The following is a 16,925-nucleotide window of genomic DNA, read 5'->3' on the forward strand; positions in this document are numbered from 1 at the left end:
TGTTATCACCCCTCACTCCGGTTTTGGGTAACCCGGAATTTGGCCCAGGTCTGTCAGATCAGACCTTTAAGATATGGGTACAGCAGGGGCATTTTAGAGTAGGTCATTTTTATAGGGGCAATGCATGGCTGCGTGCAGGGTCGCCATCAGGAATTTCAGGGCCCCCTACAGCTAAATTTTCTGGGCCCCCCTACCGTGGCACCGCCTGTTAACGGTACTCCGTCCAGCACTATATCATGCTACCCAGGGCCGCCATCAGGGGGGGTATTATGGGTACTGATGTGAGAGGCCCGGCCAAACCTAATTGAAAGGGGGGCCCGGCAACTGCCGCGACTTGCCTTTGGTAGAAAAAAACCAGGCCCCTGCAATGGGGCCCGTTTTTTTCACCAAAAGAATGTCGTGAGCTGCCGGCCCCCCTTTCAATTAGGTTTCGCCGGTTCTCTCACATCAGTACCCGTAATACCCCCCCTGATGGCGGCCCTGGGTAGCATGGGGGTCGTCATGGGGGCCGTCAAAAACTGCCGCCCGTGCGACCGATCGCGCGCACCCGCAAACTCCCGCGCATGCGCACCCGCGACCGCCTGGAACCGCGCACCGAATTTTTAAGCAGATTTTGACCTGCCCACACTATCTTGCCGCGTTTTTTGCCCGCGGCGATTGAGGACAGCAGACAAAAAAAAAGTAGGGAAAAATGCATTTTCTGCCTCCCATTGATTTCGATGGGAGGTCAGAGGCGGAACCGCGGCAAGAAAGGACGTGCTGCTTTTTCTTTTTTCCGCGACTGGCTCCCATTGATTTCAGATTAAATCAATGGGAGGCGGTTTTGGAAGTTGTTTGGTGCTGATTCTGACGCAGTGTCAGAGTCAATATCAAGGCCCAAAAACTCTGAACTGGGCCTTATTGTTAGGGCTTATTCAGACGAACGTGTAATACATCCGTGCAACGTGCGTGATTTTCACGCGCCTCGCATGGACCTATGTTACTCTACGGGGCCGTGCAGACTGTCAGTGAGTTTCATGCAGCGTGTGTCCGTTGCGTAAAACTCACGACATGTCCTATATTTGTGCATTGTTCGCGCATCACGCACCCATTGAAGTCAATGGGTGCGTGAAAATCACGCCCAGCACTTCCGCAGCAGTATAAACTATGACTGAAAACAGAAAACCACCACGTGCTACAAACATACAAAATGAGTGTCATAATGATGGCGGCTGCGCGAAAATCACGCAGCCACGCATCATACGCTGCTGCCACACGGAGCTGTTATGGACCTTTTGCATGCGCAAAATGCCACGTTTTTGCGCACGCAAAAAGCACACGCTCGTGTAAATCCGGCCTTAGGGTAGGAACACACTAGGCATGAACACTGCGGATTTTATGCAACACATTTTATTGTGGAAAATCCGCAGCGTATTACAGTCGCAGCAGAGTGGATGAGGTTTGAACAAATCTCATCCACACGCTGCAAAAATAATGGACCTGCAGTGCGGCTTTTGGTTTTTTAAGCCGCAGCATGTCAATTTATTCTGTGGAATCGCTGCTCCTCTGTTGCGGAAATGCTGCGGTTCTGCCGCAAAAATCACACATGAGAAAAAAAAAGAAGGCACTTTTTTAAATTTATAAAAAAGTTTAGACTTGCCCCGGCCGTAGTCCTGGTGACGCGATCCTCTATTCTTAGCGCAGCCCGGCCTCCTGTCATGACGTTTCATCCCATGTGACTGCTGCAGCGGTCACATGGTCTACAGCGTCATCCCAGGAGGCGGGGCTACGTTCAGAAGAGAGAGATGCGTCACCAGGACTACGGGCGGGGCAAGTCTAAACTTTTTTTTCCCTGCAGGATTCCCGCAGCGGACAAGCCTCACGAAACCTGCGCCACTATTTGGTGCGGTTTTGCTGTCGGAATTCCCTGCGGCTACCGGGGCGGATAAGCTGTGTAGTTTTACTCAGCATATCCGCCTAGTGTGTTCCTACCCTTATGATGTCGCTCCTGGAGCTGCTGCCGGTCTCTAAATAGGCAGTTGGTCCAGTAGAATTTGGAATTATTTTTTTTTGTGAACCAGCTTAAAAAAATACAAAACTTTTGTGTTAGGGCCTGTTCACATCACCGTTCGCTTCCGTTCCGGGGTTCCGTCTGAGGTTTTCGTCGAGTGAACCCCGCAACGGAAAGTGAAAGTGACAACACAGCTTCCGTCACCATTAGCGCAGTCGACTACGCTATTGATTCCGTCCGAAAACCTGCCGGAACGGTGACGAACGGAAACCATTAGCGATGTTTCCGTCACCATAGATCAATGGTGACGGAAACATCGCTAATGGTTTCCGTTCGTCACCATTCCGGCTTGTTTTCGGACGGAATCAATAGCGTAGTCGACTGCGCTAAGGGTGACGGAAACTGTGCTGTCACTTTCACTTTCCGTTGCGGGGTTCACCCGACGGAAACCTCAGACGGAACCCCGGAACGGAAGCGAACGGTGATGTGAACAGGCCCTAACACAAAAGTTTTGTATTTTTTTAAGCTGGTTCACAAAAATAAATAAATTCCAAATTCTACTGGACCAACTGCCTATTTAGAGACAGGCAGCAGCTCCAGGAGCGACATCATAAGGGACACACTAGGCGGATATGCTGAGTAAAACTACACAGCTTATCCGCCCCGGTAGCCGTAGGGAATACTGCCCGCAAAACCGCACCAAATAGTGGCGCAGGTTTCGTGAGGCTTGTCCGCTGCAGGAATCCTGCAGGAAAAAAAAAGTTTAGACTTGCACCGGCCGTAGTCCTGGTGACGCATCTCTCTCTTCTGAACGTAGCCCCGCCTCCTGGGATGACGCTGTAGACCATGTGACCGCTGCAGCAGTCACATGGGATGAAACGTCATGACAGGAGGCCGGGCTGCGCTAAGAATAGAGGATCGTGTCACCAGGACTACGGCCGGGGGAAGTCTAAACTTTTTTATAAATTTAAAAAAGTACCTTTTTTTTTTCTCATTTTGTGATTTTTGCGGCAGAACCGCATCATTTCCGCAACAGAGGAGCAGCGATTCCACAGAATAAATTGACATGCTGCGGCTTAAAAAGCCACACTGCAGGTCCATTTTTTTTGCAGCCTGTGAATGAGATTTGTTCAAATCTCATCCACTCTGCTGCGACTGTAATACGCTGCAGATTTTCCACAATAAAATGTGTTGCATAAAATCCGCAGTGTTCATGCCTAGTGTGTTCCTACCCTAAGGCCGGAGTCACACAAGCGTGTGCTTTTTGCACGCGCAAAAAACGTGGCATTTTGCGCATGCAAAAGGTCCATAACAGCTTCGTGTGTCAGGAGCGTATGATGCGCGGCTGCGTGAGTTTTGCGCAGCCGCCATCATTATGACACTCTGTTTGTATGTTTGTAGCACGTGGTGCTTTTCTGTTTTCATTCATAGTTTATACTGCTGCGGAAGTGCTGGGCGTGATTTTCATGCTCCCATTGACTTCAATGGGTGCGTGATGCGCCAACCACGCACAAATATAGGACATGTCGTGAGTTTTACGCAGCGGACACACGGACACACGCTGCATGAAACTCACTGACAGTCTGCACGGCCCCGTAGAGTTAGATAGGTCCGTGCGAGGCGCGTGAAAATCACGCACGTTGCACGGACGTATTACACGTTCGTCTGAATAAGCCCTAACAATAAGGCCCAGTTCACAGAGTTTTTGGGCCTTGATATTGACTCGGACACTGCGTCAGAATCAGCACCAAAAAACTTCCAAAACCGCCTCCCATTGATTTAATCTGAAATCAATGGGAGCCAGTCGCGGAAAAAAGAAAAAGCAGCAAGTCCTTTCTTGCCGCGGTTCCGCCTCTGACCTCCCATCGAAATCAATGGGAGGCAGAAAATTCATTTTTCGCTGCGTTTTTTGTCTGCTGTCCTCAATCGCCGCGGGCAAAATACGCGGCAAAAAAACGCGACAAGATAGTGTGGGCAAGTCAAAATCTGCCTCAAAATTCTTTAAGGAATTTTGAGGCAGATTTTTTTTTGCCTGCAAAATACTGTGTGAACAGGGCCATACATAAACAGCACTTTGAGATAATTTACTCACCGTGTCAGAAGAGCTGCTCCCACTCCAGTCCTCTTCCGGCGATGTCTTCCAGGCGAGGTCTTTGGTCCAGACGTCCAGTCCTTCACCTCCAGCCAGGCTCCAGGTAAGTTTTGTCCATGCGTGACCGCGGCTGCGTGTGCTTCGTTCGCGGGTGCGCGCGCGGACGATCGCGGGTGCGTGCTTCCAGGCTTTCGCGGGTGCGAGCGCGGGCGGTCTCGAGTGCGGGCGTTCGTGGGTGCGCGCTCGCGACTGCGCACGCGCGGGAGTTTCCTTGTGCGCGCGATCGGTCGCGTGCGCGCGGTTTGACGGCCCCCCATGGGGAGGGGGCCCGCAGCAGCTCACGACATTCTTTTGGTGAAAAAAACAGTCCCCCTGGGCAGGGGCCCGTTTTTTCCTACCAAAAGAATGTCGCGGCAGTTGCCGGGCCCCCCTTTCAGTTAGGTTTGGCCGGGCCCCTCACACCAGTACCCCTAATACCCCCTGATGGCGGCCCTGGCTGCGTGTAGAAGAGCTTTCCCAGCCAGAGGGTCTCCCGGACGCGTCCCAATGGCAGGCGTTACAATTGACTCATTACTTGTCAAGACTACCTACACCGGCTTCCTATGACCGAGCTCTATCTTCCTTTGAAACTTTGTGTTCTCAAACGGGGCATGTGAGACGGGCCCTGTCCAGTCTTTACTGCGTGCTGCTCACTCCTGCTGAGGATTTCATCCCACCATATATTACGAAATCGGAAAGAGATCTTCAGATTACTCTAACACAAGAGCAAAGGGAAAAGATCATGCTCCTCACACATAAGGCGTCTATTAGTAACACCTATCAGGAAACCAGTTTTAAAATACTATCCCGTTGGTACAGAGTCCCACATGTGCTACATAAAATGTTCCCGGATGTTTCTCCTTTATGTTGGAGATGCGGCAGAGAAGAGGGAACGCTTTTACATATATTCTGGAGCTGTGAGAACCTTCGCACCTATTGGTCAGAGGTTCAAGATATCATTCTGGAGATCACAGGAATCTCGCTGGGAGATGATCCGGCATGGATTTTGCTGCACCACCACGATATACCTGTGGGGCGCTACAGGAAGATGTTAGTGAGACATTTGCTGAACGCAGCTAAGGCTTGTATTCCGGGGGGTTGGAGATCCTCTGAGCCTCCTGTGACTAGACAATGGCTGGAGCGCATTCACGAAATTCGGAGAATGGAGGAGTTGCTCCATTCCGCACCCGAACGAGCAACGCAGTTTCAGAAAATCTGGTTCTATTGGTTTGACTTCTGCAAGTCGAACAGATACAAGAGGGCCATGGGTGAACTGATTAGTGGAGAACCAGGGAGCTCTTGAGTTCTCTCTGGTCTGTGATGTGCTGTGGGGGGGGGGGGGGGAGAGTGAGGGGAGAACATCTCCCCTTCTCCCTCTTAAGATTTTCCCTATACCCCCCCCCCTTCCATTTGTCCTTCTACCCTTCGTTTACTTCCCTATTTGAATCAATCGTTACTAAGAACTGACTGAGATGTGGGTGATGGAGGGGCGGATGAGGGTGTAATGCTGGTATTCCTGTCTTGCTATACTAATGCTTGTAGTGTATTGATGGTACTATGTTGGGAGGACTTTGATTGCATATTTACTTATTGTTGTTGAAATATAGGTTGAAATGATCGGCCCTCATGGGCTTTTTCTGTACCCATGTCACCCCCTTTTCTTTTTCTGTATCCCCATTTCTTTTTTTGAAAATAAAAAATTTGAAATATAAAAAAAAAACAAAAACAAAGGAGGAAACCCAGCGTCTGGTGATGTCCATGGGTTCCAGACTTCAGGCCATCATTGCCTGCAAAGGATTCTCTACAAAGTATTAAAAAAAAACATTTATGGTAATGTTAATTTGTCCAATCACTTTTGATCACCTGAAATGAGGAGGTTGTGTAGAAAAATGGTGGCAATTCCTAAACTTTTCACAGGAGATTTTTGTTTAACCCCTTGAAATAAACCTGAAAGTTTCAACTTCAATTGCATCTCAGTTGTTTCATTTCAAATCCAATGTGGTGGCAGCAAAACCCAAATCATGAAGATTGTGTCACTGCCCAAATAATTCTGGACCCAACCCACACACCCACCCACACAGCAAACACTCTGAACAAACATAGCTGCAGTGTAAAGAATGGGGGTGGGACAGAGCAAGAGTATTGAACTACAGCGAAGCTGGAGTCATTGATCATATCCAAGCCCTTATGAAGATTAGTCTAAAATGATGAAGATCAAAGTTATAATATACATTTTTTTTTTTATTTGAAAAAATTAACAAATCTTGACAGAATAAAAACAGGAAGCAGATCATAAACTCAGCAGAACAATTAGAAGGTCGGCCAGATCAGGTTTCATTAGCGGTTGTGTCCAGCGTCTTTGTTAGCGGTTTTGTCCAGCAGTGCCGCCTTGTGGTCATTTTCTGTGCTACATCCTGGACCCCTATAACCCATTACATAGCTGGACAGAAAAACTACTGCACTACCACCCTGCAAACTGCAGTGGCAGCCATATTGGTGGTAACAACTTTCCCATGAACAGATAAAACAAAGAAAAAACCTCCACTGTAACCAGTGTCAGGAGGGGGCGCTAAAGCCGGTTTACTCTTCCAAACTGGATCTTTTATGCAATGGTAAAACTTGTATTTCCCAATAGATTTTCTCCATTAATATAACACTATTTACACGTGATCATTCTTCATCAAATCTTGAGAGATAAAACGGCAGCGTTATCACAGTTCATACGGGATGCCTCGGATTCTCCGTGCGAGCTGCATGTCCTTCACAAAGAGAGTGCCCCTATTGGCCTGGTGACTGAAGAGGTAAGAATCTTCAAAGAGACTCACGAGGAAGTCCTCAGCTGACTGTGGATACAGAAGAGCATTAGTCCCTCTTAAAGTGACAGCACTCCCGGTATAATTTACTACACAGCTCGAAGGACTGATCAGATTTCACTTTTATGAGCTGTTAGCTAGAGTGATGGTGGGGGGGGGGGGGGGGGGGTCTGGCCTCTGGAACTCCCACAATGCATCACAACCCCTATGCAAATGTCCCGCTAGGGCATATGGATATGTTAGAGGGGGCGGGGGCTGAGTAGTGAACCACTGCAAAGAGCAGCTCCCTCTCTGGTTGACCCATGCGTTACATGGACAGTGCATTGTATGAGATACTGACCTCTTGTAGCGCCATAAGTGCGGAGCTTTGCCAGTAGTAAAACACGCCGCGGGAATACGTCAGGCAGATCTCTCTCACCTGCAAGAATAAAAGGGGAATATCACCGACAATAAAGAGGAGCAGCCGCAGAGGACACATCCACTCACCAGGCGGAAAAACGGGGTTTTCTGAATGAGCAGATTGGTTGATTTTTGGTACTTTCTTATTTCCATCAGTGCACGGGCTCCTGGGCGGTAGCGTCTTCTTCGTTGTGTGCTCGGTCTGTGACTTGTTTCCCCTCTACCTGTAAGAAAGAAATCCATAATCACAGCTGAAAATGAATCTCCCGCTACATGGAAATTCACTGTCTGGCCGGGGTCACACGTAGGGTAAACACGGCGGATTTTCTGCAACCGAATTCATTGCGGAAACTCCACAGCGTAATACAGAAGCAGAAGAGTGGAGGAGATTCAAACAAATCTCATCCAGACGCAGCGGAAAAAAACCCGCCAAACTTACCCAGATCTCTCTGCTCCTGCGTTCAACCCGGCCTCCAGGGATGATGTCTCATCCCATATGACTGCTGCAGAACATCAGAGGGACACGTCACCATGGCTACGGGTAAGTATGGTTTTTTTTCTACCTTCTATGGACATTCCAGCCGAAAAACTGCAGTTTTTCAGCCAGAATTACCTCAGGTGCCCAGGGCCAATACGCTGTGTACTTTTACGCCGCATATCTGCCCTGTGTGAACATGGCCTATTACCTTAATGTCCCCCAAGGAACATCAGGTAAACAGATTTAAAACATAACATGCTACCTGCAGCCACCACTAGAGGGAGCTCATTCTATATGGTTGTACATTGAACTTGGTAACAAAACAGTATGCAGTGAGCTCCCTCTAGTGGTGGCTGCAGGGAGACAAAATTATACCATGTAACTGTCTACGCAGGAGATTTAGAGCTCCGTTTCAGAAAACTGTGCTCCAACTGCTGTAAAACGACATTAAGAAATTAATCAGCACAGAATGTTGGACCTAAAAAGGATATAAATGTGGACGTTCAAATTTTAGATACTTTTCTATGACTGATAATTTGGGGTCCATCAAGTCCCATTGATACCTGATTAAAGGGGTTGTACCACGAAAATAATTTTTCACCTATCCACAACATAGGTGATAAATGCCGGATCGCTGCGGGTTGTTAACAAGAGTGCGGGTCCCAGAGTGGTGGTCACTCAAGTCATTCTCTATGGCAGTGGTCCCCAACCTATTTTGCACCGAGGACCGGTTTGATGCAAGAACATTTTTGCGGGGACTGGCGGGGGGGGGGGGGGGGTGGAGGGGTTAGAGTCAGTGCACACATTGCGTAAATACGGCGTACACCTGTATTATAATGCGGAAAAATCGGCAGCATAATACAGTAGCAGCAAAGTGGATGAGATAAAACACGTCTCATCCACACGCTGCATAAACGGAGTAGAAAAAAGGCTCAGAAATTGACGTCACAACATCGCGCCTGCTTGCGCGGAGCCGCTCACGGCAGAGTGCATAATTGGGCAAGGAGCAGTCAAACTTGACTATTTCCGGCGATCCCATAGGGAATGAATAGAGCGGTCGGACTGCAGGTTGGAAATTCTTAGATCCCTCATTTCATAATATATCTTCATGGGTGTGAGCTGTGTTCTCAGATTCCCTTCCCAGGGCCATATAGTAACGTGCTTCCTGCAACCACCACTAGGGGGAGACGATTGTGCACATGCATACAGCTCCTGTTGTGCCTATATAAATCAGTCCTCAGTTTGCTCCCCCTAGTGGCGGCCTTGTGCTACAGAAATTTCTGTATGTAACAGATTTTTACCTGCATAGAAACGAACCCTCTAAGATATAAAGCTGAGAAACGGATTACAATCTAGTATTACACGACCCGAGGTTATCTGGAATTCATTTTTAAAATAAAATATATAATGAGAGTGATAAGATGATCAAGGTGCAACTTTCTCTTACTTGGCGGAGATTGAGGAGGAGCTGCAGGTTTCTTCTGCGGATGCGCCGACTTCCTGCGGGACGAGCTTTTCTGGGGTGGTTTCATGATGATGTAAAACGCTGCTGAGAGTCATACAATCAGTTAAGCAGATAAGAGACGGTGACAATTCAGCAGAATGACAGGTGAGGTAGGATAAACTGAGCGGTTTTATACTGACTGATGCCACCAATGCAAGTGACAAGAAAGTGATGACATTGACGGTGAAGATATGAGATTGCCGGATGTCAGTAATTAACGCACGCTGCATCAATGAATACAATAGATCCTCGTGGCATCAATTACCAGAACAGCGACATCAATGATCTATTTAATAATGCGGCAACAGAAGAGCTACCCGCAGCAGATCCCGCAAGCAATGGGCAGATGTTTGCAGACGTAATGGAGCCGTCTTTTCAGGCGTGATTCGAGGCGTAAAACACCTGAAAATAGGTCGTGTGCACAGAACCTTACAGAGAATCCGTAATCCAGACAAAGGTGGGAAATTTAAAACTGGAGCAAAGGAAAAGTGGAGCAGTCGTCATGGAAATGAAAGGCCGCAGCTGGAGGACGATGAGCTGCAACAATGCAGTACAAATATACAGAAATAAAACATCTAATAATCCATATGATCTCTAGACACGCAGCAGCGAAAATGTACCGTCAGCCCCCCACTCCCAGTAATGACCGTCAGCCCCCCCACTCCCAGTAATGACCGTCAGCCCCCCACTCCCAGTAATGACGTCAGCCCACCCACTCCCAGTAATGACCGTCAGCCCCCCACTCACAGTAATGACCGTCAGCCCCCCACTCACAGTAATGACCGTCAGACCCCCCACTCACAGTAATGACCGTCAGCCCCCCCACTCCCAGTAATGACGTCAGCCCCCCACACCCAGTAATGACCGTCAGCCCCCCACTCCCAGTAATGACCGTCAGCCCCCCCACTCACAGTAATGACCGTCAGCCCCCCACTCACAGTAATGACCGTCAGCCCACCCACTCCCAGTAATGACCGTCAGCCCCCCACTCCCAGTAATGACCGTCAGCCCCCCACTCACAGTAATGACCGTCAGCCCCCCCACTCCCAGTAATGACCGTCAGCCCCCCCACTCCCAGTAATGACCGTCAGCCCCCCACTCCCAGTAATGACCGTCAGCCCCCCCACTCCCAGTAATGACCGTCAGCCCCCCACTCCCAGTAATGACGTCAGCCCCCCCACTCACAGTAATGACCGTCAGCCCCCCACTCACTGTAATGACCGTCAGCCCCCCCACTCCCAGTAATGACCGTCAGCCCCCCACTCACAGTAATGACCGTCAGCCCCCCACTCACAGTAATGACCGTCAGCCCCCCACTCCCAGTAATGACCGTCAGCCCCCCCACTCCCAGTAATGACCGTCAGCCCCCCACTCACAGTAATGACCGTGAGCCCCCCACTCACAGTAATGACCGTCAGCCCCCCACTCACAGTAATGACCGTCAGCCCCCCACTCCCAGTAATGACCGTCAGCCCCCCACTCACAGTAATGACCGTCAGCCCCCCACTCCCAGTAATGACCGTCAGCCCCCACTCCCAGTAACGACGTCAGCCCCCCACACCCAGTAATGACCGTCAGCCCCCACTCCCAGTAATGACCATCAGCCCCCCACTCACAGTAATGACCGTCAGCCCCCCACTCACATTATAATGACCCCTCAGTAAAGCCACCATCAGCCTCCGTCCCCCCAGTAAAATGACCATCAGCCCCCTCCAGTAAAGCCACCATCAGCCTCAGTCCCCCCGCCCCCCGATAAAATAACCATCTGCCCCTCTAGTAAAGGGACCATCACAGACAGAAAGTGTGCTTACCCCTGGGGAAGGAATAAATAAGGAGGTATAAGAACAACAACTCTCAGCATGTCCAGGATGTTATGTGATATCAGAGAAAGTTTACAGGAGGAGGTATAAGAGGAGAGGACTACAACTCCCAGCATGTCCAGACTTAGTATGGGATATCAGAGGACATTACAGGGAGGAGGTATAAGAGAAGAGGACTACAACTCCCAGCATGTCCAGACTGTTATTATGGGATATCAAAGGACATTACAGGGAGGAGGTATAAGAGAAGAGGACTACAACTCCCAGCATGTCCAGGACGTTATTATGGGATATCAAAGGACATTACAGGGAGGAGGTATAAGAGGAGAGAACTACAACTCCCAGCATGTCCAGACTGTTATTATGGGATATCAGAGGACATTACAGGGAGGAGGTATAAGAGGAGAGGACTACAACTCCTAGCATGTCCAGGCTGTTATTATGGGATATCAGAGGACATTACAGGGAGGAGGTATAAGAGAAGAGGACTACAACTCCCAGCATGTCCAGGACGTTATTATGGGATATCAAAGGACATTACAGGGAGGAGGTATAAGAGGAGAGGACTACAACTCCCAGCATGTCCAGGACGTTATTATGGGATATCAGAGGACATTACAGGGAGGAGGTAGAAGAGGAGAGGACTACAACTCCCAGAATGTCCAGGACGTTATTACAGGATATCAGAGGACATTACAGGGAGGAGGTATAAGAGGAGAGGACTACAACTCCCAGCATGTCCAGGACGTTATTATGGGATATCAGAGGACATTACAGGGAGGAGGTATAAGAGGAGAGAACTACAACTCCCAGCATGTCCAGGCTGTTATTATGGGATATCAGAGGACATTACAGGGAAGAGGTATAAGAGGAGAGAACTACAACTACCCACATTCCCCTGGCTCCATTTCTCACACAACTGCTAAGAAAGTAAAGAAAACCCACTTACCCTGCCCAGTGTTAATGGCTCCTCTCCCTCCGTCAGGCTTCTAGTGGGAAGCTGTGGGCGGTGCTTGTAACAGACGTCCGCGCGTCACGTCTGCTACAACGTCGGGGGCGAGCCGCGGCACCCCTGAACAGCTCTCGGCACCCCGGTTGGGAACCACTGGTATAGATTATATAATAGCCCCACAATATAAAAGCCAAGAAAAACCAAAAGGCTCCCGCACTGCGTTCTTCCAGGTTATGTATCGCCCCCTTGTGGCTAATAGAAGAATTACACCAAATGTTCAAACCATCGCTAAAGCCAACAAAACTATATCCTGATGTTTGATCTCCCACAATCTATAATAATAATATAACCGCGCGGTCTCAATGACGTCATCAAGACCTCGGGCTGTAAAGAAAAGCCTGTTTATACCCCTGGGTTCCAGGATGGGTCTATTTTAGGCTCGATGGGTTTCTATCAAGTTCTATAGAAAATGCTTAGAAACGTTGTGATATTAAAAAAAAAACTTTTATTGACATTAAGACCCCTTTACCAATGCCGATAATCATACGAGCGCTTGTTTTCGATCACGGGCAGCGACGATCAGACGATAAACTGCACTCATTGGTCAGCTGATCACATCTTTTATGCGTCCCAAAAAATCCTCGTTGTCCACAGCGTACAAACAGGGGATGTGCTGCCGACAATACGTAAACTGTGCGAGCACGGACCATCGTATTAACCATCGCTCATCCCCGTACAGCGTGCGTCGGCTCGTGTAAATGAGCGCCGACTCACTGGATACATCGTTGATCGTGCAAGTTCCATCTAGTGAAAAACTGTAAACAGGGAGGAGGGGGATGCAGCTGCAGTTTCTTATGCCCCACGCACGCGACCGTATTTTTCATCAGTAATTACAGCAGGGACTCTCCCATAGAAGTCTATGGGCGCTTCCGTAAATATGGGCGGCTATGGATACGCATCCGTACTCTGACCGTATTTATGCTACGCACAGCTTACATATATCCTGATGTACTCCGCGCATATTACATATGCCCTGATGCACTCCGCCCAGCTTACATATACCCTGATGTACTCCGCCCAGCTTACATATACCCTGATGTACTCCGCACAGCTTACATATACCCTGATGTACTCCGCACAGCTTACATATACCCTGATGTACTCCGCACAGCTTACATATACCCTGATGTACTCCGCACAGCTTACATATACCCTGATGTACTCCGCACAGCTTACATATACCCTGATGTACTCCGCACAGCTTACATATATCCTGATGTACTCCTCACAGCTTGCATATAGCCTGATGTACTCCGCCCAGCTTACATATACCCTGATGTACTCCGCACAGCTTACATATATAATGATGTACTACGCACAGCTTACATATACCCTGATGTACTCCTCACATATTACATATACCCTGATGTACTCCGCACAGCTTACATATACCCTGATGTACTCCGCCCAGTTTACATATATCCTGATGCACTCCAGTTTACATATATCCTGATGTACTCCGCGCATATTACATATACCCTGATGTACTCCGCACAGCTTACATATACCCTGATGTACTCCACCCAGTTTACATATATCCTGATGCACTCCACAGTTTACATATATCCTGATGCACTCCACCCAGCTAACATATACCCTGATGTACTCCGCACAGTTTACATATACCCTGATGTACTCCGCCCAGCTTACATATACCCTGATGTACTCCGCACAGCTTACATATAGCCTGATGTACTCCGCCCAGTTTACATATATCCTGATGCACTCCACCCAGCTTACATATACCCTGATGTACTCCACAGTTTACATATATCCTGATGTACTCTGCCCAGCTTACATATACCCTGATGTACTCCACAGTTTACATATATCCTGATGCACTCCACCCAGCTAACATATACCCTGATGTACTCCGCACAGCTTACATATACCCTGATGTACTCCACAGTTTACATATATCCTGATGTACTCCGCACAGCTTACATATACCCTGATGTACTCCACAGTTTACATATACCCTGATGTACTCCGCACAGCTTACATATATTCTGATGTACTCTGCGCATATTACATATACCTTGATGTACTCCGCACAGCTTACATATACCCTGATGTACTCCGCACAGCTTACATATACCGATGTACTCCGCACAGCTTACATATATAATGATGTACTACGCACAGCTTACATATACCCTGATGTACTCCTCACATATTACATATACCCTGATGTACTCCGCACAGCTTACATATACCCTGATGTACTCCGCCCAGCTTACATATACCCTGATGTACTCCGCACAGCTTACATATACCCTGATGTACTCCGCCCAGCTTACATATACCCTGATGTACTCCGCACAGCTTACATATAGCCTGATGTACTCCGCACAGCTTACATATACCCTGATGTACTCCGCCCAGTTCACATATGCCCCCACATTATAAGCTGAAATACCACTAATACACCAAGCAAAATCTGCGCTTCAAAAGCCAAATGGTGGTCCAACTGAGCCTGGCAGTGTACCCAAACGGCAATTTATGACCACATATGGTGTATTCTGGAGAACCCGCTTAACAATTTATGGGATGTGTGTCTACGGTGGTACAAGCTGGGCACAACACATTGGGCACTGAAATGGCATATTTGTGGAAAAAGCCATTTTCAATCTGCAACATCTATTGTTTACTCATTTTTGCGAAACACTTGTGCGGTCAAAATGCTCACTACACCCCTAGATCAATTCTTTGAGGGATCTAGTTTCCAAAATGGGGTAATTTTTCGGGGGGTACCACTGTACTGGTACTATAGCTCAATGCAACATGGTGTCAAAAAACGAATCTTATAAAATCTCCACTCATCAAATACTAAATGGCGCTCCTTCCCTTTAGAGCCTTGCTGTGTGTCCAAATAGCAGTTTATGACCACGTGTGGGGTATTTCCCTTCTCTGAAGAAGTTGCTTTACAAATGTTACGGTGCTTTTTCTCCTTTATTTGTTGAGAAAATGAAACATTTTTAACTAATGCTGCATCTTATTGGAAAATAATGTCATTTTTCATTTTCACTGCCCATTTCTAATAAAATATGAGACACCTGTGGGGTGCTGAAAAAATAAAAAAGTTAGAGCTCTTTGAATGCGACTATAGAAAAACGAATAAAATAGCTCGGTCATTAGGGCCTAAAATGGGATGGTCACTAAGGGGTTAACGTCAGTTAGCACAATATAAATACATTTACAGTAGCTCCCCCTAGTGGCGACTGCTGGTAGCTTTCCACTGAAGTGTAGTAACCAGGACATGAGTCTAAGGGTATGTTCACACGGCGGGGGTCCGTAACGGCTGAAATTACGGGGATGTTTCAGCCTGAAAACATCCCCGTAATTTCAGCCGTACCGGCATGTGCAGGCGCTTGAACGCCGCGTCAATTACGGCCGTAATTAGCGCTGCTATTCATTGGAGTCAATGAATAGCGGCTCCAATTACGGCCAAAGAAGTGACAGGTCACTTCTTCTACGCGGGCGTCTATTTACGCGCCGTCATTTGACAGCGGCGCGTAAATATACGCCTCGTGTGAACAGACAAACGTCTGCCCATTGCTTTCAATGGGCAGATGTTTGTCAGCGCTATTGAGGCGCTATTTTCGGGCGTAATTCGGGGCAAAAACGCCCGATTTACGTCCGTAAATAGGCCGTGTGAACATACCCTCAGGCCTCATTTACACGAGCGTAATATACGCGCGTGCGACGCGCATGCTTTTCATGCGTGTCGAACGCACCTATATTAGTCTATGGGGCAGTGCAGACAATGCGTGAATTTTGCGCAGGGCGAGTGCGATGCGTAACACTCACGACATGTTCTATAATCGTGCGTTTTTCGCGCATCACGCACCCATTGAAGTCAATGGGTGCGTGAAAACCATGCATGCTGCACGGAAGCACTTCCGTGCGAACTGCGTGATTCGCGCAAGAGCTGTCAAAAGGATGAATGTAAACAGAAAAGCACCACGTGCTTTTCTGTTTACAAACATCCAAACGGAGTGTCAAATTAGAGATGAGCGCACCGAACTTCACCGGGTTCGGCCGAACTCGTTTTGACCGAACCCGGCAAAAAAATTTCCGGTACGCGACGTCAGGAGACAGTCACTGTCCACGGTGCTGAAAGAGTTAAACTGGTTCAGCACCCTGGACAGTGACTTCCGATCACAATATACATGAACGTGTAAAAAAAAAAAAGAAGTTCTGACTTACCGATAACTCCCGGCTTCTTCCTCCAGTCCGACCTCCCGGGATGACAATTCAGTCCAAGTGACAGCTGCAGCCAATCACAGGCCAAGCACAGGCTGCAGCCAATCACAGGCTGCAGCGGTCACATGGACTGCCGCGTCATCCAGGGAGGTGGGGCCGGATGACAAGAGAGGGACGCGTCACCAAGGCAACGGCCGGGAGACCGGACTGGAGGAAGTAGGAAGTTCTTGGTAAGTATGAACGTCTTTTTTTTATTCACAGTTTGGTGTATATTGTGATCGGCATTCACTGTCGAGGGGGCTGAAAGAGTTACTGCCGATCAGTTAACTCTTTCAGCACCCTGGACAGTGACTAACGTCGACTAGCCTCATCTCTATGATGGCGGCTGCGCGAAAATCACGCAGCCGCGCATCATACACTGATGACACACGGAGCTGTCAAGTGCCTTTTGCGCACGCAAAACGCTGCATTTTTTTGCCTGCGCAAAACGCACACGCTCGTGTAAATGAGGCCTAAGGCTATGTTCACACTGAGTTTTTTGCAGGAGGAATATCTGCCTCAAAATTCCGTTT

At 48.4% G+C, this 16,925-nt stretch overlaps 2 protein-coding genes across 2 annotated transcripts in view; one reads left to right on the forward strand and one right to left on the reverse strand.

The window, feature by feature from the left end:
- LOC142684080 (histone H3-like centromeric protein A) overlaps positions 1-16,925 on the forward strand; it is a 322,916-nt gene that overhangs the window by 289,740 nt on the left and 16,251 nt on the right. The gene's annotated exons all lie outside the window — the stretch shown is intronic.
- The window catches only part of LOC142684081 (histone H3-like centromeric protein A), a 245,238-nt gene that overhangs the window by 107,857 nt on the left and 120,456 nt on the right, over positions 1-16,925 (reverse strand). Inside the window, exon 2 of the mRNA XM_075847469.1 lies at positions 9,259-9,360. Within this exon, the coding sequence (XP_075703584.1) occupies positions 9,259-9,343 (85 nt within the window). The 5' untranslated portion in view covers positions 9,344-9,360. The remainder of the gene's footprint in view (positions 1-9,258; positions 9,361-16,925) is intronic.

The sequence above is a fragment of the Rhinoderma darwinii genome (assembly GCF_050947455.1).
Source record: "Rhinoderma darwinii isolate aRhiDar2 chromosome 4 unlocalized genomic scaffold, aRhiDar2.hap1 SUPER_4_unloc_5, whole genome shotgun sequence".
Classification (NCBI taxonomy): domain Eukaryota; kingdom Metazoa; phylum Chordata; class Amphibia; order Anura; family Rhinodermatidae; genus Rhinoderma; species Rhinoderma darwinii.